This window comes from Protopterus annectens, chromosome 13.part0 (genome assembly GCF_019279795.1).
Source record: "Protopterus annectens isolate FY-2018-M chromosome 13.part0, PAN1.0, whole genome shotgun sequence".
Lineage (NCBI taxonomy): Eukaryota > Metazoa > Chordata > Ceratodontiformes > Protopteridae > Protopterus > Protopterus annectens.
In genome coordinates, this window is record NC_056747.1 from 410,775,111 (window position 1) to 410,799,645 (window position 24,535).

General features: G+C 44.1%; 1 protein-coding gene across 2 annotated transcripts in view; it reads left to right on the forward strand.

Annotated features, from left to right (window-relative positions):
• NUP88 (nucleoporin 88) overlaps window positions 1–24,535 on the forward strand; it is a 537,460-nt gene that overhangs the window by 137,774 nt on the left and 375,151 nt on the right. For both annotated transcript variants that reach the window (XM_044054045.1, XM_044054046.1), the window contains one exon: window positions 22,110–22,196. In XM_044054045.1, the coding sequence (XP_043909980.1) occupies window positions 22,110–22,196 (87 nt within the window). The remainder of the gene's footprint in view (window positions 1–22,109; window positions 22,197–24,535) is intronic.

The following is a 24,535-nucleotide window of genomic DNA, read 5'->3' on the forward strand; positions in this document are numbered from 1 at the left end:
TCTTTTGGCTCCAATACCCATCACAGAACATTCTGGTTTGTCATTGTCGAGAATTCCTTCCTTATTGCCATTTACTCCCACTTTGGTGGGGACAAACTCTGCACTAGGTCAGGGATCTCTGATACTGAAGACTCTTGGTCTTTTTTCGAAGCAATGGATGATTTGCCTCTACTTCAAGAACACCTACAGACCCTCCCTGGATATCTGCCACAGCATCTGGCATCCAGCAATTGGCTCTTTAGCCTGCTCATCATATGTCCCTGGGACAAGGCAGAGCTGAAATAGTAAAAAAATTTGACACAGATTCAGTGTCAGTCATTTGGGGTTACGACCAGCCCTCTCTGTGTATTCCCAGAAAAATGGCATTCAAAAGGAGACAGGCATGTAAATTCACCTGTGAAGTCATTAACTTCTGACATGGACTTGTTTGATCAGTAGGGTTCCTCCCAATCTCCTCCAGTAGATGCCACCTTTGGAGGAATAATTCATTGAATCCAGAAGAGGAGATCTTGGTCCACTGACCCCTACCCCAGGATGAAGTGCTTTGAGGCTTATTACACACCATCTACCTCCTGGGCAGTCCCTCTTGCGTACTGTCTTATATATTTGGCCACCATGGGTGCAGACTCCACCATGACTATTCCTCAGAAGATGGATGAACTACACCCAAAAGGCCTGTTGTGGACTCCTTGATTGTAGCAGAAGCCACCAAAAGGGAGCTGTCTGATGCAGATGCTGTCCATTTACCTAATAAGGATTCTAGACCATTAGACAGGATAGGAAAGTGCACCTCTGCCTCTGGTTCCTTTGCCTTGCAAGCATTAGTTTGTGCAACACACATGACCCACTTCCAAAGAGATTTTGCAGAACAAACTTTAGACTGTCTGTGAAAGCCACTTATGGCTGTGTCAGTGAAACGGACTGAGATTAGTTTAATTATCATGCTGAATATTACCAGTTTATTCATGTAGTTGTTATATAATGCAACCAGTGGCGCAGACAGAGCTGGGGAAACAGGCCTTACCCTGAAATGTTATACCTGGATGTGTCTTAGCAATTTTGCAGACAATGTCAAGGAATCTTTTATCAATGCACCCCCTAAAATGGTTCTGCCCTCTTTAGTCCCACAGTAAAATATGATGTGAGCAAGAAGGTAAGAAATCTGAAGTAGTTGTCAGATTTGTGACTCCCCAAAGATCATATAATAATAATCAGAAACCCCAATGACAGCCCTGTGATGATGTGATGACTCTTCTGATAGGGGTAGCTGTAGCAGAGGTGATCCCCATTAATGGACGCTGGTCAGGAGGTAGGTGAGAGGTCCACAAAACGGGGGATTTTGGTGTTCCTGTTTTGTAAAAGTAATTGTAATGTCCCTGAAGGCTTACCCAACTGCTTTGGCTTAGAAGCAGTCAAGGGCCACTTATCTCTCCACTAAGCAAGGATGGCCATCATGCCGGACAGCTGGGTGAGAGATATTGTATTCAGAAGCTGTATGGTACTGTCCCCCCACTCCCCCTTTAGCCACATTCACTCCCAGATGACCCACCCTATCACAAAAAGTCATAAAAAGAGATATTGTCACTCTTGGAAAAAAATGAGCCATCCAAGAGGCCTCACCAAGCCAGAGAGGGTCAGAAAACTATTCAGGATTCTTTTTTGCTTTAGAGAAAAACAAGTACCTCAGGGCCAGTCCAGGATTTCAGCAGTTTAAACCTATAGGCCAAGAAGACCCCACTCATAATGGTCACTGTGCAAGTGATTTTGCTCTGCTTGGAAGGCAAGTAATTGGATGCGCTTGACAGACCTCTAGGATGCCTACCTCCTCATTAAAATTACAAAAGCATCCAGGCGGTTTCTGCACTTCTGGCTGAGAGCGTATCAGTTTCATTTCAAAACTCTGCCCTTTCGTCTCACCATTCCCCCATGTATTCACCAAGTGCATGGCAGTAGTTGCAGCACATTTGCAGCTAAGAGCGATCAGTGTTCCAGAACTTGGATGGGTCACCTCACTGCTGCAACCAAGATGTCTCCCATAATAATCATAGATTACATGCTACAGATGTTCATTGTGTTACCCTGCTGCAGTCATCACACTTGGGTTATACTGCCGTCAGGCGGTCCTGCAGTCGGCCCGAATTCCAAAGTCTTGGTCCGGCGTCTGTTGCTGTCGCTTCTTCCCTGACGACAGTGCGCCAGGGGTATATAAGAGGCATCCAACACCATTTTCTTCAGTCTTTCTTGCTGCGCGGTGCCCGAAGCAGAAGCAGTTCGCAAGTGCCGGTCGGCCGACGCCTGAGATTTTCGATTTGAATTTCAGTCCGAAGTCTTCAGTAAAGCTAAGTACCCCGTTGGGGAACATTTTCATGCCTCAGTCTGATGTCAGAAAAAGTTAACAATTGCATTTCTTGTGGGAAGCAGATACTTCATAAGGACTTCCATTCCTGTTGTATTCCTTGCCTAGGCCCAGACCACCACGTCACAGGTTGTCGGTTTTGTGCTAGATTTAATAAACGCACTATCAAATGCCGTTTTGACTTTGCACGGCATTACTTTGGTAGGAAATTTAATTATATCATGCCGACGGAGCAGCCGACAAACGCAATTCATAAAAAATGCAAGGATAAGGACAGCCAGACCCCAAGGCCTCAGCTGGGCCTGTCGCCGGTTCTCCGGTTTTCAGTGAGGCGCCTTCGCAGCCCCTGACGACCGCAGAGCTGGAACCCCAGACAGCTGCCGACTCCCAAGCGGAGTCTACTAGGCCGACACAGCCATCTACCGACACCGGAGCAGAATTAGACACCGGTGCAGAGGAAACGCCTTCGGTTGCAGAAGGTGTCTTCAGACCGACTACACTCGCCATTAAATCTTATGCTAAGCTTAAAACTCCTTTAAGACCTAAGAAAACTGTTAATCAGTCTACAGGTCAAGGCCCCATGCCTAAGAAACAGATGCTTAAGATGGCTGAAGATTTAATTACCCTTATCAGGTGTTTCCATCCCCCTCCTGATAAAAGACCAAGACAAGAGGAGGATTATGCATCCTCTGACCAGGTTTCTCTCTCCTCAGATTCTTCTGAGGAACAGGATTACACTTTTCCACCTTATGAGGATTCTGATGCTGAAGACTATTCCCTCAGCATCTCCCCCTGAAGACTACTCCTTTGGGGAAACATTACATACCATGAGGGAACATTTCCACTGGGAAGGCCAGGATTACTCAGATTCTAAGAAAAGGCTCAGAGAGTTCCTTTTATTACCCCAGCACAGACCTCTTGCTATCCCTCCTGTTTTAGATATTGTGGATTATGTCTACTTGGAGTCTAGTTTAAATCCAGACTTTCTACCTCCTGCTCCAGCCAAACCAGACAGATACTACAGAGTACCTGACTCACACAAATTCCTTTATAAAAGCCCTGTAGCTGACCCATTAACCATATCCCAGGGTCCTAAGGGAGCAAAAGCTTCTATGGCTAAAAATTCTGTGCCCTCTGAAAGAGATTCCAGAGCCCTAGATAGATGGGGAAAGAAAATATACACCTCTGCAACTCTGGCTATGAGAGCATTAAATTGCCAGTTTCACATGTTGAAATATCAACAATTCCTGATCTCAGTTAAAACAAAAAATGAGCACACATTCAGAACAGCCTGAATTCAAGGAAATGCAGGATCTGCTGCATGCAGCTGAACAGGTGGGCAAGCATACTTTACAATGCGTATTTGATTCATTGGAAGCTTCCTGTAGAGCAGCTGCTACTGGCTCTGTCATTCGTAGACATGCTTGGTTAAAAGAGCAAACCCTCCCTGACCATGTTAAAACAAAATTATTAGATGCACCTTTACAACAGGATGTATTATTTGGTGTCAAAGCAGAAGAGGTTTTAAAGAAAATGGAGGATAAGGCTAAATCTATGCAAACGGTTAAGGATTTCTTGCAGGTACAACCCCCTCGCTTCAGCAGAAATTGGCCAACAAACAATTGGTCCTTTCCAGCTTCAGACAAATCACAGAGGGGCAAATACAGATGCCCAAGGGGCAGAGGTCAGTCACAGGACCCTTACAAACCTCGCCAATGGGGATGTCCTTCAAGGATGCATCTGCAGTCTTTACAAATGGGTTGTCCTGTCGTCAGGCAGCCCTTGATCGGCGGATTCCAAAGTCTGGGTCTGGCTTGGCTGGTGTCGCACTTCACCCGGCGTCATTGCGGCAGTTATTCGGTATAAAGGCATCAGCCGGCGCCATTTTCCTCAGTCTTTCTTGCGGCGTGGCGCCAGCAGAAGCTGTTCGCAAGTGCGGTCGGTCAGATCCAGAGATTACTACTACGAATACTACTTGAAGACTTCTATAAAGCTAAGTACCCGTTGGGGACTCTTTCTTGCCTCAGCCGATGTCAGAGAAAGTTAATAACTGTTTATCTTGTGGGAAACAAATACCTCATAAAGATTTCCACTCCTATTGCATACATTGTTTAGGCCCAGACCACGGCGTAGCAGCTTGTTTAGCCTGTGCTTCTTTTAACCGACGGACGCTTAGGCGTCGGTCGGACTTGCTGAACAGATTTTCGGCTCGATTTTGCCTACATTATGCCGTCGGATCCTCCGACTCGCAAATTACCAAAAAGCAAAGAAAGGACCGACACTCGCGGTCCAGCGGTTTCGGCGAAACGCGGTTAAGCAAACCACGAGTGTCTCGGTTTCGGCGAAACCGAGCAAGCGGTTCTTTCTTCAGCCGATAACATGCCTTCTACCGAGGCCTCTTCTAACCTGGTAGAAGCGGCTTCTGAAATCAACCTTCTGTTGCGGTTTCACAGGATTTATCAGACACCATTCCCTGGATGTTTCAACCCCTGCGTGGAGCTGCTAGGCCTCCTCCAGCTATGTCTATTAAGGCCTTTGCCAGGGCTAAAGCAGCCAAAGCATCAAAACCTGTTTCTGCCAAGCCCCCTTCTCACAGGCCCAGCACCAGCTCCCACATGCTTTCTTTGGCTGAGGATCTCATCTCTTTAATTCGTGGAGCCCAGCCTCATCCAGACAGGGCCTCTCTCCCTCCTCCAGAAAAGAGGCCTAGAGCAGAGCCCCCCGAGCCAGTATCCACAGATGATTCCTCTGATGACTCAGAACATACAGACCTTCCTGAGGCTTCTTATTCTCCTTACGAAGACTCTGATGCTGAGGAGTCCATCCCTTCAGCCTCTCCTCCTGAGGAATTTTCCTTTGGGAAAACCTTGCATGCTATGAGGGAACAATTTCAGTGGCAGGGCCAAGATTTCTCAGACTCTTGAAAAAGGCTTAGGACCTTTCTACATTTGCCACAGCATAGGCCTTTAGCTATACCTCCAGTTCTGTCTGTTGTTGATGATGCATTTAATGATGCTTGCACTGCTCCTGATTCTTTACCTCCGGCTCCTGCTAAGCCCGATAGGTACTACAGGGTCCCGGACACTCATCACCACTTAGGTACTACAGGGTCCCGGACACTCATCACCACTTATATAAGGCTCCTTTTGCAGATCCAGAGACTGTCTCCCAGGGTCCTAAAGCTGTAGCCGCTACTTCTTCTAAAAACCCCCTCCCCTCTGACAGGGAATCCAGGTCCTTAGAGAGATGGGGTAAAAAAGTTTGCACCTCGGCTACTTTGTCAGCTAGAGCTTTGAACTGCCAATTTCATATGATTCAATATCAAGAGTTTATGCTTGACCAGTTGACTAAAAAGCTGTCCTCTAAAGAATCTTTAGATAAAAAGTATGTTCAAGAAATGGTACATAACATACAGCAGGTTAGTAACCATTCTTTAAAATGTGGCTATGATGCACTGGAGGCTTCCTTTAGATCAGCCATGACTGGCACAGTTATCAGGAGGCATGCATGGTTGAAAGAACAGGCATTACCAGACCAGGTTCCCCTGCACAGCAGGTACTGAAAAAGATGGAAGAGAAAGCAAAATCTGTGCAAACAGTGAAAGATTTCTTACAAGTTCAACCTCCAAGGTTTAGCAGGAACTGGCCCTCCAAGAATTGGTCCTTTCCGGAATCCTCTAAGGCACAAAGAGGCAGGAATAGGCACTCTAGAGGCAGAAACCAATCCAGGGGTGCCTACAGGGGTCGCCAGTGGCAGGGTAACAACCAACGAGGCACGGATACAGCCACCACCACTACAACAACTCAATCACAGTGACTTGGCTGTGGCACCGCCTACCAGGGAACAACTAGAAGCACCCTTAGGCGGAAAGCTAACCTTATTTTTCAGAAACTGGCACTGCATTACAAGAGAAAAATGGATTTTGCAAACTATAGACCAAGGTTACAGGTTCCATTTCCATACTCTACCAGAAAAGAGAGGAATGCCAAACCTACCACCTACTCAAAGGACAGAAGCTCTAAAGCAAATATCTCAATTATTAAGAATGAGAGCTGTGGAAAAGGTACCATCTATGGAGCAAGGAAAGGATTTTACTCCAGACTCTTCCTGGTACCAAGAAAAGAAAACAAATGGAGGCCTATTCTAGACCTGTCCGCTTTAAACACATTCCTCATTGTTCCAAAATTCAAAATGCTGACCCTACAGCAGCTTCTTCCCATGCTGGGCAAGGAGTCTTGGCTGGTAACTCTAGATCTCAAGGAGGCATACCTGCATGTCCCCATAAGACCAATTTGCAGAAGATACCTCAGATTTCTTGCAGGATCAGAGCATTATCAATTCTCAGCATTGCCCTTTGGCTTATCTACTGCGCCCAGAGTGTTCACGAAATGCCTGGCATCAGTAATCGCTCATTGCAGACTTCAGGGTATTCAAATCTATCCCTACCTGGGCGACTGCCTGTTACAAGCGGACAACAAAAACAAACTAACAGAAGACTTACAAAGAGTCATCTACCTGCTGCAAGCCCTGCGATATACAGTCAATACAAAAGTCAAGGCTGATTCCATCCCAAAGAATAACCTTTCTGGGTGCAGAACTGGACACATCAAAACAAATGGCATTTCTAACTGCAGAAAAGAAAGAGCAACTTCCTCTCTACTTCTTGGCATTAACAAAGCAGAACCATCTAACTGCAAGAAAAGTGCTGCAAGCTCTAGGCTTCATGGCATCCTGCATAATACTGGTCCCTCATGCCAGGCTGCATATGAGAAAGCTACAGTGGTACCTAAAGAATTTGTGGTCCCAGCACAAGCACAGCCTAGAAACCAAAATTCCAATGATCCCATGCCTGAAACAGGAGTTCCTATGGTGGGCTCAGGCCTGCCAATCAAACACAGGATTGCCCTTCTGCAAAAGTCAACCAAGACAAACCATCACGACAGATGCCTCAGACCTCGGATGGGGGGCACACATGCTGGGCAAGTGCATTCAAGGCCTATGGACTCAAGACCAGCTGCATCTGCACATAAATCTAAAAGAAATGATGGCAGTGAAATTGGCAATCCAGGCATTCAGACCTTTTCTCCAAGAAGGCCAGTTGATAAGGACAGACAACACCACAGTTATGTGGTACATCAACAAACAGGGAGGCACACACTCATACCCTCTATGCCGGCTGGCACTGGACCTATGGGATGTGGCTCTGAGCTACAACATTCAGTTACAGGCAATTTATGTACCAGGGAAGGAAAACATTCTAGCAGACATATTAAGCAGAACTACAACAGATGCCCACGAATGGATGCTGCATCCGGACATCTTCAAAACCATCACAAGGGAATGGGGATTACCACAAATAGACTTGTTTGCATCCCCATTCAATCACCAGTTGAAGAAATTCTGCACAAGGACTTACCACCCACTTGCTTGGAAGGTGGACTCCCTCTCTTTCAGTTGGAAAAGCCTGACAGCATACGCATTCCCACCACTTCCTTTGATGCACAAGGTGCTTCTGAAGATCAAGAGGAGCGTCCGAGGATCATTCTGATAGCCCCAAACTGGCCAAGACAACATTGGTATCCTCTGCTGAGGAGCATGTCCGGGAACAAATATGGACACTGCCCTGATCCCATTACTGCTAACACAGAACAACTACAACATCCTGCATCCAAACCTAAAAACTCTGCAGCTAACTGCCTGGAACATTACATAACAGCAATTAACCTATATTTATCCCAAAGGGTTAAAGACATAATCCTGGAGGCTCGTAGACCTTCAACAAGAAATAATTATGCAGCAAAATGGAAAAGATATCTCATCTGGAGTACTGCAAAGGGGCAAGATGTGACACTAGTGAACATAGCCAACATCCTGGAGTACTTGGCAGAACTCTACCATACAGGCCTGTCCTATTCCTCCATCAAGATACATGCATCAGCTATTTCAGCAGAATACAGCTTGGATCCTCCTGTCTTCTCGCATCCTCTGCTCAGACAGTTTCTGAGAGGAATTAAAAATGTAAAACCTCCCAGGAAACCTCCATTGCCAGCATGGGACTTGAACTTTGTGCTAGAAAAACTGACTCTTCCTCCTTTCGAACCAGCAGCAACAGCAGAATTACAATACTTATCCTGGAAGACTGCTTTCCTGCTAGCAATAACTTCAGCAAGAAGGGTCTCTGAACTACAGGCATTAATGGCAGTGCAACCCATCCTGATCTTCCATCAAGATAGTGTCCATGAGAACAAATCCTACATTTATGTCTAAGGTGGTATCCAAAGTCTCTCTAAATCAGGCTATCCACCTTCCTACATTCTTCCCCAACCCACAGAACAGGGGAGAGAGGCTCTTACATACCTTGGATGTACACAGACAATTACGCTACTACCTGGACAGGACAAAAACCAATAGAAAAACTGACCAGCTTCTGGTAGCATATGCAACAGGAAAGGAAGGAAAACCAATTTCTAAACAGACAATCTCCAAATGGATAGGAAATTGCATTAGATTTTGTTACTCCTACCATGGAAAGAAAACTCCAGAGAACATCAGGCCTCACTCCACAAGGGCTACAGCCACTACCACAGCTTTCTTCAGGAGTGGCTACCAAGGACATTATAGAGGCTGCTACTTGGACCTCCGTGCATACATTTGCCAAGCATTATAACTTACCTCTATACTCTAGATCCCGTGCTGGTTTTGCCACTGCTGTTTTGCAAGGGATCCTAACTACCATAATCTCTTCTCATTTCCTCCTTCCCTAGTTTAGCTATGGTATTCTACCCATTTGTAAAGACTGCAGATGCATCCTTGAAGGACATAGTACAGTTTTGTACCTACCATAAATGTAGATGTCCGAGAGGAATGCATCTGCAGTCAGATTACCACCCTCCTTCCCTCTGAGGTACTCCTAGGGTATTTGCCAATCTTCAGCTAGCTTGGGGGGATCTATTATGGTGTATTTGTTTGTATATATGTACATACATGCTTATTTTGTGTGTTTGCTCTCTACTATTTGGAAACTTTGGCATTTATCCAAATTTAGCCATCCAAGAGGGCACCTGGCATCTGGGGCAAGAAACACTGAGGAAAATGGCGTTGGCTGATGCCTTTATACCCGAATAACTGCCGCAATGACGTCGGGTGAAGTGCGACACCAGCCGAAGCCAGACCCAGACTTTGGAATCCGGCCGTCCGAAGGGCTGCCTGACGACAGGACAACCCATTTGTAAAGACTGCAGATGCATTCCTCTCGGACATCTACATTTATGGTAGGTACAAAACTGTACTTTCTGCTACCCAGAAAGGAGGAGAAGACAGGCCCCAAGTTAGCAAAAGGCAGACACAATGACTCTATCCTCAAACTACCAAGCAAATCTCTCCTGGCAACACCCTTGGGAAGAAAACTAGTTTTTTTTTTTTTTTTTGCAGACAACTGGCACATCATCACAAAAGACAAATGGGTTCTAAACATTGTCTCTCAAGGATACAGATTCCACTTTCATACCTTGCCAAGGATCAAAGGAATGCCAAACCTGCCACCAAATCAATGGCCAGAGGCACAAAAACAAATTACAGCTCTCATGAACATGAGAGCCATTCAACAGGTACACAGGAGCAAGGACAAGGATTTTACTCAAGACTCTTCCTAGTTCCAAGAAAGGACAAAGCATGGAGACCTATTCTGGATCTTTCAATTCTGAACACCTATCTGCAAGTACCAAAATTCAAGATGCTAACACTACAGCAGCTTCTTCCCATGCTGGGCAAGAATGCTTGGCTAGTCACTTTGGACCTCAAGGAGGCATACCTGCATGTCCCTATCAGACAAAATTGCAGAAGATACCTCCGCTTCATTGCAGGTTCAATGCATTATCAATTCTCTGCACTACCCTTTGGCTTATCTACTGCGCCCAGGGTCTTCACAAAATGCCTGGCACCAGTAATTGCATACTGCAGACAAAGAGGAATTCAAATATACCCATACCTGGATGACTGTCTTATTCAAGCAGAAAGCAAGGACATTCTTTTACAGCATCTGGCATTTGTCAAATACCCTCTAAGGTGCCTAGGGTACACAATAAACGAAAAGAAATCAAAACTAGTGCCCTCACAAAACATAATATTCCTGGGTGCCAGCTTGAATACAACGGCTCAGATGGCTTATTTCACGCCAGACAAACGACGACAGCTGTTTCAATATTTCAAAATAATGGCAACAAAGACCCAATTCCCTGCAAGAAAAATTCTGCAGGCCTTGGGATTCACGGCATCTTGCATACTACTAATACCATTTGCAAAACTGCATATGAGGAAATTACAATGGTACCTGAAAAGTGTATGGACTCAGCACAGCCACAGCTTGGAAACAATGATTCCACTCACTCCCTGCCTTCAACAGGAGTTTCTATGGTGGGCACAGGCATGTCACCTCAACAAGGGTCAGCCTTTTGCCTTACTCGCAGCCAGGCAGACTATGACAACAGATGCATCGGACTATGCCTGGGGAGCACACATGGCAGGACAGAGCATTCGGGGCAAATGGATTACAGATCAGAGACACCTGCATATCGATCAAAAAGAAATACTAGCAGTGCAGAATGCCCTAACAGCTTTCAAGGACCTTCTACACCCAGGGCAAGTACTAATAAGGACAGACAACACCACAGTTATGTGGTACATAAACAAGCAAGGGGGCACACATTCCTACCCTCTATGCAGGCAAGCAATGATCTTGTGGAACACTGCACTGTCTTACCAGGTTCAATTACAAGCACAATTCCTGTCAGGAAAGAAAAACACATTGGCAGACAACCTAAGCAGAAACCTCATGGATCCACACGAATGGAAACTAGATCCACAAGTATTTGCAATGATAGCTCAAAAATGGGGACGCCCAGACATAGATCTGTTTGCAAGCCCCCACAACCACCAACTTCAAAAATTTTGCACAAGGGCCTTCCATACACTAGCTTGGAAAGTGGACGCCCTCTCATTCAGTTGGAAAACATTAACAGTGTATGCCTTCCATCCACTGCCTCTTCTAGCAAAGGTACTGCTGAAAGTCAGATTAGAGAGGCCACAAATGATTCTCGTTGCACTAGACTGGCCACGCCAACATTGGTAGCCAATTTTAAGGAACATGGCCCAGGGCCCACCATGGATTTTGCCACAAATTCCTCACCTGCTCACCCAGCGAGGCAATCTGATTCTACACAGCCAGCTCAAGACTTTAAACCTGGCTGCATGGCAAATTACCTAAACAACCAGACAACACCTTTATCCAAAGCTGTTATGGATGTCATTCTGGAGGCCAGGAGGCCCAGTACCAGGAAAACCTATTCAGACAAATGGAAAAGATTTTGTGCCTGGAAAGGCTAAAGGCCTAAATCCCCTGGAGCCGAACATTCCTCAGATTCTACAATATTTAACTGAGATGTTACACAAAGGACTTTCCTTTTCATCTAGTAAGATCCACGCCACAGCAATTTCAGCTCATTACAGCACGGATCCTCCTTTATTTTCACATCCACTCCTAAGACAGTACCTCAGAGGGGCTAAGAACATAAGACCACCAAGGAGAGCTCCAACACCTACTTGGGATCTCAACTTTGTCCTGGAAAAGCTTACACTGCCGCCCTTTGAACCAGCTTTTTCAGCTGATTTAAAATTTCTTTCATGGAAAACTGCCCGACTACTAGCAATAACCTCAGCTAGCAGAGTCTCAGAGCTACAGGCACTAATGGCAGTGGAACCTTTCCTCATTTTTCATCAAGACAGAGTTTCTCTACAAACTAATCCTTCCTTTATGCCAAAGGTGGTATCCACTGTGGCCCTAAACCAAACCATTCACTTGCCCACCTTCTTCCCAAATCCCCAGAACAAAGGAGAAAGACTCCTGCACTCTTTGGACAGTCACAGGCAATTATGTTACTACTTGGATAAAACTAAGGCTTTCAGAAAAACTGACCAGCTCTTTGTGGCCTATGCTACAGGATCACAAGGAAAAGCTATCTCAAGACAGACCATTTCTAAATGGATAGGACATTGCATACGTTTCTGCTACACACATCATGGGTAACCAGTACCTAACATTGGGTCCCACTCCACCAGGGCTACAGCTACATCAGCAGCCTTTCTCAGGGGAGTGCCAACCAAGGATATTCTGGAAGCTGCTACTTGGAGTTCAGTGCACACCTTCACCAAACACTATCACTTACCTCTTTACTCTAAGACTAGAGCTGATTTTGCAACTGCAGTTTTGCAGGGCCTACTAGCTTCTTATAACCCTGTTTGACTCCACCTCCCCTCCTTAGCTTTGGGATTCAACCCAAGTGTGATGACTGCAGCAGGGTAACACGATGAACATAGTACAGTTTTGTACCTACCATAAATGTAGATGTTAGAGTGTTCACCCTGCTGCAGTCCAGGTTACCCTCCCTCCATCCCCTCTGAACTAGCTGAACTTCTCTACCACTTTATCCTATACTACCTCTGTGGTGTATTTGCTTGTACCTTAGGGTTTTGTTTTATTTTTATATAGCGATATATATATATATATATATATATATATATATATATATATATATATATTTTTTTTTTGCCTACCGTTTGGGGGCACCTGACATCTAGGGCAAAAAAAACTGAAGAAAATGGCGTTGGATGCCTCTTGTATACCCCTGGCGCACTGACGTCAGGGAAGAAGCGACAGCAGCCGACGCCGGACCAAGACTTTGGAATTCGGGCCGACTGCGGGACCGCCTGACAGCAGGATAACCCAAGTGTGATGACTGTGGCAGGGTGAACACTCTAACATCTACATTTATGGTAGGTACAAAGCTGTACTTTATACCTCTCCTTAAGTATTTTTGTCAACTACAACAAGTCACATCTTCAACCTACTCAGTCTGTTGTTTTCACAAGATGATATCTGGACTCAATAAATTGAATTTTGAGCCTTCCTTTTGACAGGACTCAGTCTCTCAGAACTGCGACTCATTGTTACATCAACACATGCCGCCAGCTTCTTTGGTCTTCAGAGTTCTCTGAGTGATGGCTGCAGTCATTGTAATGGTCATTCATGTACGTTTTCTCATGATAATTTTTTTCAGCAGCCTTAACTTTCATTTGCTGTGGCATTTCCTTTATGGAGAACTGAATTGTGCAGACATCGTCTGAATTGCTGATTTGATCTCTGCATCTGTGATGATGGGAAGCCCCCATTTTTCTTCCATCATCTTCAGAAACGGGCACACTGACATCTCTCTGGGGTGGGATTGGAATTATGAGGGGAGAATGGTCCAAGAGAAATGGGTAGAAGCATAGGGCGAATTTTCACATTGAAAACCTGGAATTTAGAACAGTTCTTCTCACATTGTGGGAATTTCAGAACCTCCTCCCTCTAGGAGTGTTATCCATATAGTTGGATAGTATAGCAGTAGTATGGTACATAAACAAGTAAGGAGGCTTTATATCTTAACTCCTTTGCAGAGAGCCATAAGGGTGTGACAGTGGGGAATAGTACTACAACACTTTCTGATTACAATGCATATCCGGGGGAAAGCCAAGTAGCTAGCATACAGGCTCAACAGGTCTACCTAAGTGCCTCATGAGTGGTGTCGCAATCCTGCAGTGGCAAAGCAAATCTTTAACTGCTAAGGCCAGCCTTTCTGTGACCTTTTTTGGTTCCCTGTCCAACAACAAATGCAGCAGTTACATTGCTGTCGAATACCCCCACCCATGACAGTCACCCAGAAATGCTGTAGTCTCAGTGCCCTCCCACACCAGGTTTTTGTATACCTTTCATTCTTCTGTTCTCCTAATCACCTTTTTCTTACAGAAAACATCTGAGTGAAAAGCCGCATTGATCCTTACTGCTACATTTTGGTTCAGGCAAATCTAGATGTTCTTCATCTCACATTGCTGCAGTCCTAACACTTGGGTAGTCCGCTGTCCCAGTCGGCCCGAATACCAAAGTATAAGGCTGACGTCGGTCAAGGCGCATTTGTCTGACATCAGGACGTCAGGGTACAAATGCGCATGACCGACGTCATATCCTCAGTCTTTTTTGCCGCATGGTCCGATGCAGAAGCAGTATTGCGAGTGCAGGTTGGCGTTCTGAAATTTTCTGAAGTCGGAGTTTCAGACCGAATCAAAGTTGGCTAAGTACCCCGTTGGAGAATATTTTGGTTTTTTTCTTGCCTCAGTATTTAACCGGATGTCAGAAAAAGTGAATAACTGTATTTCTTGTGGGAAACAGATACCTCATAGAGATTACCATACCTTGTGTATACCTTGCTTAGGGCCTGAGCACGACGTTGTTGGCTGTCGCTCTTGTGCTAGATTTAACAAACGCACTATTAAGAGAAGATTAGATTGTGCCAGGTTAGTTTTTGGGAAGCGTTGTAATTACAACATGCCGTCGGATGCTCCGCCCGCTTCGTCTAAAAAGCGCAAGGACAAAGCAGCAAAGCCTAGGGTGGAAGAACAGTCTGTCCCGGACGTCGGTTCTTTAGAGGGCTCGGTGGAGCCGGTGGTTCTACCAGAAGTTCCTTTGGATTCTCAGGGAGAGACTTTACTGTTACAAGATGTGTCCTCTCAGGAGGTAGGCCAGGCTGAAGGGGCTTCTCAGGTAGCTGTTCTCCCCTCCCTTCCTAAGGTGGTTAGGCCCTCCCTTCTGTTTCCAAGGCTTCTTCTAGAGGCAGGCCAGGGTTAACTTCAGTGGGGTCTCCCCTAGTTCTTCAGGGTCTCTGCCTAAGAAACATATGCTTAAAATGGCAGAAGATTTGATTACTATGATTAGAGGTTCTATGCCCCCCCCCTGATAAGAGGCCTAGGGTGGAACCTGAGCTTGAGAGTTTTGAGCAGTGTTCGAGGCTTCTGAGTCTTCGGCTGAAGACTTGCAGGAGTATCCTCCTTATTCTGATTCTGATGTAGATGACTCTACACCTTGACTTCTCCTCCTGAGGATTTTTCTTTTCAGAGACTCTTCATTCCATGAGGAGCATTTTAAATGGGAAGGTCAAGATTTCTCTGATTCCAGGAAAAGGCTTAGGAATTTTGTTTCTACCCCAGCATAGGCCTTTAGCTATACCTCCTGTTCTGGATGTGGTAGAGGATGTTTTGCAGAGGCTTCCCTGAACCCTGATTCTTTGCCTCCTGCCCCAGTTAAACCGGATAGGTATTATAGGGTGCCTGAAGCTCATAAGTATCTTTTAAGAGTCCTAGGGCAGACCCAGAAACTGTTTCTCAGGGCCCTAAAGGTGTTAAGGCTTCTGTTGTTAAAAATCCTGTTCCTTCTGATAAAGAGGCAAGGGCTTTGGATAGATGGGGAAAGAAGGTGTATACTTCTTCCACTTTAGCCATGAGGGCTTTGAATTGCCAGTTTCACATGTTGAAATACCAAAATTATCTCCTTTCACAATTGAAGTCTAAGGTAGATGCTCTGGCGGAAGGTATTGAGTGTAAAGAGTTGCAGGATTTAGTTCATGTTTCTGAACAGGTGGGTAAGCATTCCTTGCAATGTGGTTTTGATGCTGTACAGGCCTTCAGGGTGGCAGCCACTGGTTCTGTTCTTCGAGGCACGCCTGGCTGAGGGATCAGAATTTAGCTGAACATGTAAAGACAAGGATTTTAGATGCTCCTTTACAATCTGATGTGTTATTTGAATGCGCCTGTGGAAGCAGTTTTAAAGAAAATGGAGGACAAGGCTAAGTCTATGCAGACTGTTAAAGATTTTTGCAGGTTCAGCCTCCAAAGTTTAGTAGAAATTGGCCTACTAAGGGGTGGACTTATCCTTCTTATGATTCTCAGTCTAGGGGTAGATCTAGGCGTGGTAGGGGCAGAGCTCAAGGTTCTTTTAGGCCTAGAACAGGCAGTTCGCCTGCCCAGTCTTCTGGTGAGGCAGGGGTCAGTCCTTTCGTAAGCAGACCCAATGACTTGCGTTTTCAGCTGCCAGAGCCTTCTCGTCTGGCAGCACCTTTGGGAGGAAGGCTGGCACTTTTCAAAGAAAATTGGAGTGTTATTACCCAAGACAGATGGGTATTGGATATCGTTCACCACGGTTACAGGTTTATTTCCATACCTTGCCTCCTTTCAAAGGCATGCCAGACATTCCTCCTATACAAAGAAAAGAGGCTCACAAGCAAATTTCTCTGTTACTCCAGATAGGGGCCATTCAGCGGTTCCTGTGCCAGAAAGGGGCCTAGGATTTTATTCTCGCCTGTTCCTAGTACCAAAAAGGGGAACATGTGGAGACCAATTTTGGATTTGTCTATCCTCAACACTTATCTGGACATAGCCAAGTACAAAATGTTGGCGTTACAACAGCTTTTGCATCTGCTGGGCAAAGACCACTGGATGATAACTTTAGAACTCAAGGAGGCTTACCTTCATGTGCCTATCAGACTCAGTTGCAGGAAGTATCTGCGTTTCGAGCTGGAAATTCCCATTATCAGTTCTCTGCATTGCCCTTTGGCTTATCTACTGCCCAGAGTATTCACAAAAGTTCTGGCTCCAGTTGTAGCTTTCTTCAGGCTAAAAGGAATACAAATCTATCCTTACTTGGATGACTGTCTGATTCTGGCTCAAGAAAAGGAAGCTTCTTCAGCATCTGGAATATGTGATAGCAGTGCTAAGATGCCTGGGGTATTCTGTGAGCGAAATAAAGTCCAGTCTAGTACCCTCTCAAGACATGTGCTTTCTGGGTGTGAGACTGAATACAGCAGCCCAGATGGCCTTTTAACCCCGGACTAACAAAGAATCTTTCCCTTTACTTCCATCAACTATCTCTTCAGTCCGGGCTGACTGCAAGGACAGTCCTTCAAGCCTTAGGGTTCATGGCATCTTGTATTCTGGTGCTTCCCAATGCCAAACTGCATATGAGGAAGCTGCAATGGTATCTAAAAATGTATGGACACAGCACTGCCAGGATTTGGACACTGTCATTCCAATAATACCTTGCATTCAAAAGGAATTTTGTGGTGGGCTCAGGAATGTCACCTAAACAAGGGACTCTCTGTGACCCGGCCAGAGGCGAGTCAGATTCTAACGACAGATGCCTCAGACATAGCTTGGGGAGCTCATCTGAATGGAAAGTGGATACAAGACAAGTGGCCTGCCAGACTACAGCATCTACATATCAACATGAAGGAGATGTTAGCAGATTAGTTTGCATTAATGGCTTTCAAGGAGTTACTTCTTCCAGGGCAGTTGTTGATTCTAACAGACAACACAACTGTCATGTGGTACATCAACAAGCAAGGGGAACACATTCTTATCCTCTATGCAGGCAAGCAATGATTTTGTGGGAGACTGCGCTCAGCTTGCAGCTAAATCTTCAGGCAAGGTTTCTGCCAGGAGCACAGAACTCCTTAGCAGATGTGTTAAGCAGGCAAATCATGGATCCCCACAGTGGAAACTGGATCTTCATGTATTTCGAAATTGACAGTGTCATGGGGAACTCCAGACATAGATCTGTTCGCTTCTCCACTAAACCACCAGCTGCCAAAGTTTTGCACGAAAGGTTTCATCACACAGCTTGGAAAGTGGATGCTCTTTCGTTCAGTTGGGAAAATCTTCATGTGTATGCCTTTCCACCTCTGCCTCTCCTCCCAAAGGTACTCCTAAAGGTCAGACAAGACAAGCCAAGGATGATTTTGATAGCTCCAGATTGGCCTCGGCAACACTGGTACCCATTACTGAGGAATCTGGTAAGGAAGCCTCCATGGCCTTTACCTTTAATTCCACACCTTTTGTCTCAGAGGGACGGTCATCTACTCAATGTCAAGCTTCACTCTCTTCATCTAACAGCCTGGCATATTCTGTTTTGAACCACAGCAGGTCTCAACTTCCTCAACAAGTTTTGAATGTGATTATGGAAGCCAGAAGACCTAGTACACGTAAAGTGTATGCAGAAAAATGGAAGAGATTTTTATTTTGGAGTGCAGCAAAGGATTTGGATGTTTCTGAGCCTAATTTGAGTGTGGCTCTTCAATATCTTACTGAGTTATTGGACAAAGGTTTGTCTTTCTCTTCCATTAAGATTCATGCTGCAGCAATTTCAGCTGACTATGATTGTGACCCACCATTGTTTTCTCATCCTTTGTTCAAGCAATTTCTTAGAGGGGCAAAGAATATAAGACCCCACGTGAGCTCCTACTCCTGCTTGGGACCTCAATTTTGTGTTGGAGAAACTTACTCTACAACCTTTTGAGCCTGCGGCTACTGCTGAATTGAAATACTTGTCATGGAAGACTGCTTTTTTGTTGGCCATTACTTCTGCAAGAAGGGTTTCTGAATTGCAGGCCCTTATGGCGGTTGAGCCTTTTTGATTTTCATAAGGATAGGGTATCATTACGTACTAATCCTTCATTTATGCCTAAGGTGGTTTCTAGTGTGGCTTTAAACCAGACTATTCATTTGCCTACTTTTTATGCAGATCCCCAAAATAGGGAAAAGATTTTGCACACTTTAGATGTACACAGGCAGTTGCGTTATTATTTAAGCAGGACTAGGGATTTTAGGCAGTCTCAGCAGTTGTTTGTTTCTTTTGCTTTGAGTTCTCAGGGCAAGCCTGTGTCAAAACAAACTATATCTAAGTGGATTGGGTTTTGCATTGCATTCTGTTACTCCCATCATGGCAAGGAGATTCCAGCTGGGATTAGGCCTCATTCCACTAGGGCTACTGCCACTTCAACAGCTTTTCTAAGGGGGGTGGCAACTAAGGATATTTTGGAGGCAGCTACTTGGAGTTCAGTGCATACTTTCTCCAAGCATTACCACCTTCCTCTCTATTCTAAATCCAGGGCTGGTTTTGCCACTGCTGTGTTGCAGGGCATTTTGGCAGCTCCTGCTTCATTATAGTTTAGCCATCCTCCCTTACCTCTGCTTTGGGATTCTACCCAAGTGTTAGGACTGCAGCAATGTGAGATGAAGAACATAGTACAGTTTTGTACCTACCATAAATGTAGATGTTCGAAGATCCACATTGCTGCAGTCCAATTTACCCTCCCTCCTTCCCCTCTGTGTTTAGGGGTGGTTGTGTGGGTGGGGTTCTATTTTAGTAAATTTGTATATATTGTACATATATTAGGTACAGGAGTGTTTGGTGTTTTTTGGTTTTGGCCTTATTTTTTTAGGGTCTTCTGACATCTGGGGCAAGAAAAGACTGAGGATATGACGTCGGTCATGCGCATTTGTACCCTGACGTCCTGATGTCAGACAAATGCGCCTTGACCGACGTCAGCCTTATACTTTGGTATTCGGGCCGACTGGGACAGCGGACTACCCAAGTGTTAGGACTGCAGCAATGTGGATCTTCGAACATCTACATTTATGGTAGGTACAAAACTGTACTTTTCCCTTGCTTAGGCCCCACTTAATGAAGACCCACGGCTTCACTATCCCCAGCTGGATACCCCCCCTCCCCCCCAGTCTGAGCAGACTTATCTGGAACTACAGACTGTTAGTTTGACAGTATGGTTCCTCTAGTTCTATTAATGTCCAAACCCTGCCTTCTTCCAGAGTATGGTTCGCATTTTGTTAGTGTCTCAAGACACTGCTCGTACGGTTAAAAAAAGTAAGTGGATATGTTTCTCTGTATGGAAGAGTGATTTAAGGTATAGATCCCTTTTCTGCTCCCACTCCTGCAGTTCTGCAGTTCCTAGCAAATTTATTTGAGGCTGGCTTACTATGGCCAAGGTACAGTTGGCATCTATTTCTAGTTTTCACAACAGTTTGTACCACTGTTGCCTGGCAGCTCTGTTAGGGTCTATGTTGTAAACTCAAAAGGCTGAATCGCAAAATATCAAAAACTAACTATATGTACTAACTCCAAGATCCACAACAGTGGAGAAAGGGCAAATTCCCATTTTCAATATTTTGAGTTTTTGATATTTTGGGTTTTCACTCTTTTCAGATTTAGATCTTATGACATAGACCCCTATTTTCAAGGCCTTTTTGAAAGGGACACTGACTTTTTGGGTCCTGATAAAAGATGAGACTCCTCCATGGACCTCAGCCTTGTGCTAGAATATTTAACTGGAACCTCCTTTGAGCCAGCAGCTTCTGTAGGCCTAAAATTCCTGTCTTGGAAGACATTATTTTTAGTAGTCCTATGACAGGAAAATGTCAGAATTACTATCTCTGTCTCCCAATCCTCTATACCCCCCCCCCCCCGAAGGGCAGAGTATCGCTAAGAACAAACCTATCATTTGTTCCCAAAATAACTTGAGACAAATCTAAATCAGTCCATATCAGTCCAACAGGCTAGATGTGCATAGACAATTTACCTTTACAGAACCATAACAGCAAAAAATATCCTCAGCTATTCATACATTTTGCTCCCAACTGACTAGGTTGGAAAGTCTCCAAAATAATTCTTTCCAGATGAGTTTCAGATTGCATATCTTTTCTGTACTCCTAGAGAATTAAAACATAATCAACTAAACTTGGAGCTTGTGCCACAAGATCTGTTTCAGTCGCTACAGTTTTTGTCAGGTTCTCTTCTGTGGATGAAATGTGTGCAGCAGCAGCATCATCTGTGTTGCATACCTTTGCCAGGTTCTACAAGCTAGATATTATTTTAAGATCCAGAGCTTCCTTCAGAGCTACATTTCTCAGTAACATCCGGACTTATTACCACCCAGGAATGTAGGTAGCTTGAAACTGGTTCAGACAGGATGAAGTAGATACAGAAGTTATGTACGTACCATAATGCTGGATCCTTTTCATCCTAGTTCATCTGATACATCTCTCTCTGCTGCAATTCTCCTCTATCTGGGAGGGCCCCGGCTGAACACCTTGGAAGTTTTGTTGCCCCTTCCCTATTCATATGTGGATGGTCTCATCTCTTGTCCTATAGTTACATAGCCAGCAAAATTAATCTGAGAGCAGATGAAGCTCTGTTTTGAGAGATTATTTTTTTCTGAGGAGCTCGAAGCAAGAAGCACAAGTAGAGGGATAAACTGGATCTGACAAGTGATTTGTGTCCCATTAGTTGTATCAGATGGATTAAGGTGAAGACTCCATAACACTTGTAAGTAGATAACTTCCATTTATGATGATGGTTAACAGTGCCCAGCACCTTTCAGAAAAAAAAAAAAAAAGATGAACGAAAATTGTAGAACTCAATTAAAAATATAGAATGATAGAGAGATTTATTTTAAATTAGAGAGAGGGTTAAAGAGAGACAGAACAACTTTCTTGAGGAACTTGTGGAACCAAAAAACATGCCTGTGTGACTGGGACATACGTAAAGCAATTACAGTGAAATGTAGGAAAAAGTAGTGGAGTAGGTTGATTAAGAGCTGCAACTTGTCCGTTAGGTAAAGTAATGGGTAAATTAGGTGAGCCTTACCTGGTCAAAGAGTGCTTTGCTTATATACAGGCATCTATGAACCTAATGTAGTGAACTGGATTGCATACTGATTCATGAGAGAGAATGGCATGTGCCTACGTTTTGTGGCTTGTGTTAACCCTTTTTTTAAAGGTGCTATGATTTGAAGAAGCAAAGTACAGTAAGTCATCTAAATGTCTGCTCAAAGTTTTTTTTTCTCCCACCTTGTACCAGTCATATTACATGTTATTAGAGAAAATTTGAGAAGTATTCGACTCTAACTTTGTAACAAGTTATACAGAGCAATTAGTTAGCTTTGTGGAAAATGCAAACCTGAGAATCTGTTGCAGTTTTTGATGTAGAAAATGATGAATGTACTGTTTAACATTCTTTTTGTTTTTCTTTTTATCATTTTAGGCTTTACAGTTTAAAAGATCCCCACAGTCCAGTAAGAACACTTTCTCTGTCACAGTCAGAGGAGCAGAGTATGTCAAATGCAAGAGGGTAAGTTTTCATTGTCTTGTTTGATTAATTGATCATGTTAAGTCTCATGGAACAAAAGGCCCCCTTATAGAAGATACCCCGGCAGTTTACGTAATGAGTAAGATAACGGAGCAAAGGCAGTGAACAGTGTTTGTCATTAATAGTACAACTGCAACACTGGGGGTGGGAGTCAGAAAAAATCACTGGGCAAGTCTGTTGGCCCATACTGAGCTGACTGTTCCTTAGCTATAAAAAATAACTTTCAGGATGATTCCAGAGTGTATTTGTATGTGGCTTAGTGCACTGCACCTTCAATGTGTTGTTGTTCAAAGTAATCTGATTTTACACTGGTGTTAGGTTGGGGGTGCAGCCAGCAAAACAGTTTAGCATATAATAAGAAATGAATGTTATGCCAAAGTAAAGGGAATGGATGAAAAAAAGAATGACTGTAGTTAATTTTGTAGCAGAATTAAACAACTTCAACATCTGTGCACTTGATGCTGGAATGTTGTTGACCACTCAAAACCTCAACATGTACTATTAAGTCACATGAATGGTAGAGCTGCAGTTCAATGTTGCTTCTCCCATTTTGTAAATCCCTGTGTGTGACTGGCTGAACTGTTGTGTGTTGTATGTTGCAGCTTGCTTGGGCATAGCTCTTTTTATGAATCACTGTCTGCCATTTGCGTCATGCCATGTCACAAATACTCCTTGTATTGAAGTTCAGAGTTTTCTACATGTCAACTGTAGTACATAAAAGTATAGCACTTTAAAACTGCAGATAGAAAATGCTGTATCCATTCATTGATGGCAGCAGCGCATGTTCCAAAATCACATTTTATTATTAGCATGTGATGACACTATTATGTAGTGATTTTAGCTGTTTGCATGCTTAGTCACCCTCTTGCTTGACCAGTGGGCCATGCCCATTTTGCCAACCTTGAGCCAGCTCAAGGTTCTGTAGTTGACCAGTTTGCTGGAAGACAATTCCACGATAGGTTGCATGGAATGAGCCTTTCCATGTGGTGGTAGTTATTTTGTAATTCATAAAAATATGTGTATGAAATGTTATTGCTGAAGACAAAAAGGTGGAGCCTTCCTTCTGTTCAAATCACACTTAAACATCTAACTAACTTGCTCAAGGAAACAGTAACACGAGTAATTCTAACTGGCTTACATGCATCTGTTCCTTCCAGGAATATAGTACTACATCATGCTATAGCATATCTACCACATCCCTCCTCATTCCCCAAATAACCTACTAAAAAATAATTTCCTCCACAAATACCAGGAATCTCCTAATGAGACTTCAATCTCAGTCTGCTCAGTCCCATTTCCAATGAGTTAAATACTCTACTGATAGAATTCATCTTCACCAAGCTCATATCTCAGCCTACTAGACCCAACCTCAATTCATGCACTCCTACTAGATTGCATAGTAACTTAACAAATCATCTTATCTCAAGCATCACTATCCACCCCATCATCTTTCAGTGAGCACTGTCCTATTAGCTTTCATGTCCATCATCCATATGTAAAATGCCCCAGAAGCTCATATCTTTCTGTAATAGATCACAGAATAACATTAACAAGCTTAAGTCCACCATTCCTTAATGGACTGGTCACCAGTTCTGAATTCATCTGACCCTAACATTGCTGCAGAGCTACTCATCTTAATAGTGACTGACTTGTAAACCTCCTGCTTCTCAGTAGTCCAAAGATTATACAAACCATCAACTAATAACTGGTTACACAATGAGCTTAAAAGCTGTTCTAAAACTTGAAGACAAGGCTTGGCATTCTTGAAAAGTCTTTCCTACTACCATAAGCAAAGTTACACTGAGCTATGCAAACTCGCCAGGCAAACAAGACACCATCATAAAAGTCACACAAGGAGGTCGTACCAAACCTTTTTAAATAAAATCACCCAAAAATGTCTGGAAAGGGGTCAGTCATCTTGTAGGATGAAATAACATTCCCTCCATGAATTCCATATCCTTTCAACTTTCTGCCTCTGATTTCTTTTTTCATTTCAACAACCTTCCCATCAGTTTATCGGGACAGTTCTAAACTGCCTCTGCTAATCCCTTCTTCCTTACATACATCCGTTCTACTTCAGAACTGTCACATAGAAGGACATCCACCCCCTGCTTGAGCAGATACAACTTGTTAGTTCCCCTGGTACAGACAACCTTCACCCATGGTTTATCACTGTAGAACCAACGTCATAACCCATGAAACACATGTACAGCTTGTGTGTTACACTTCGTATTGTGCCCAACATCTGGAAAAGTACCATTGTAAAACTTCTTAAGAAACCCAATCCATTACACTTTTGACCCATTTCTTTTCACCCTACT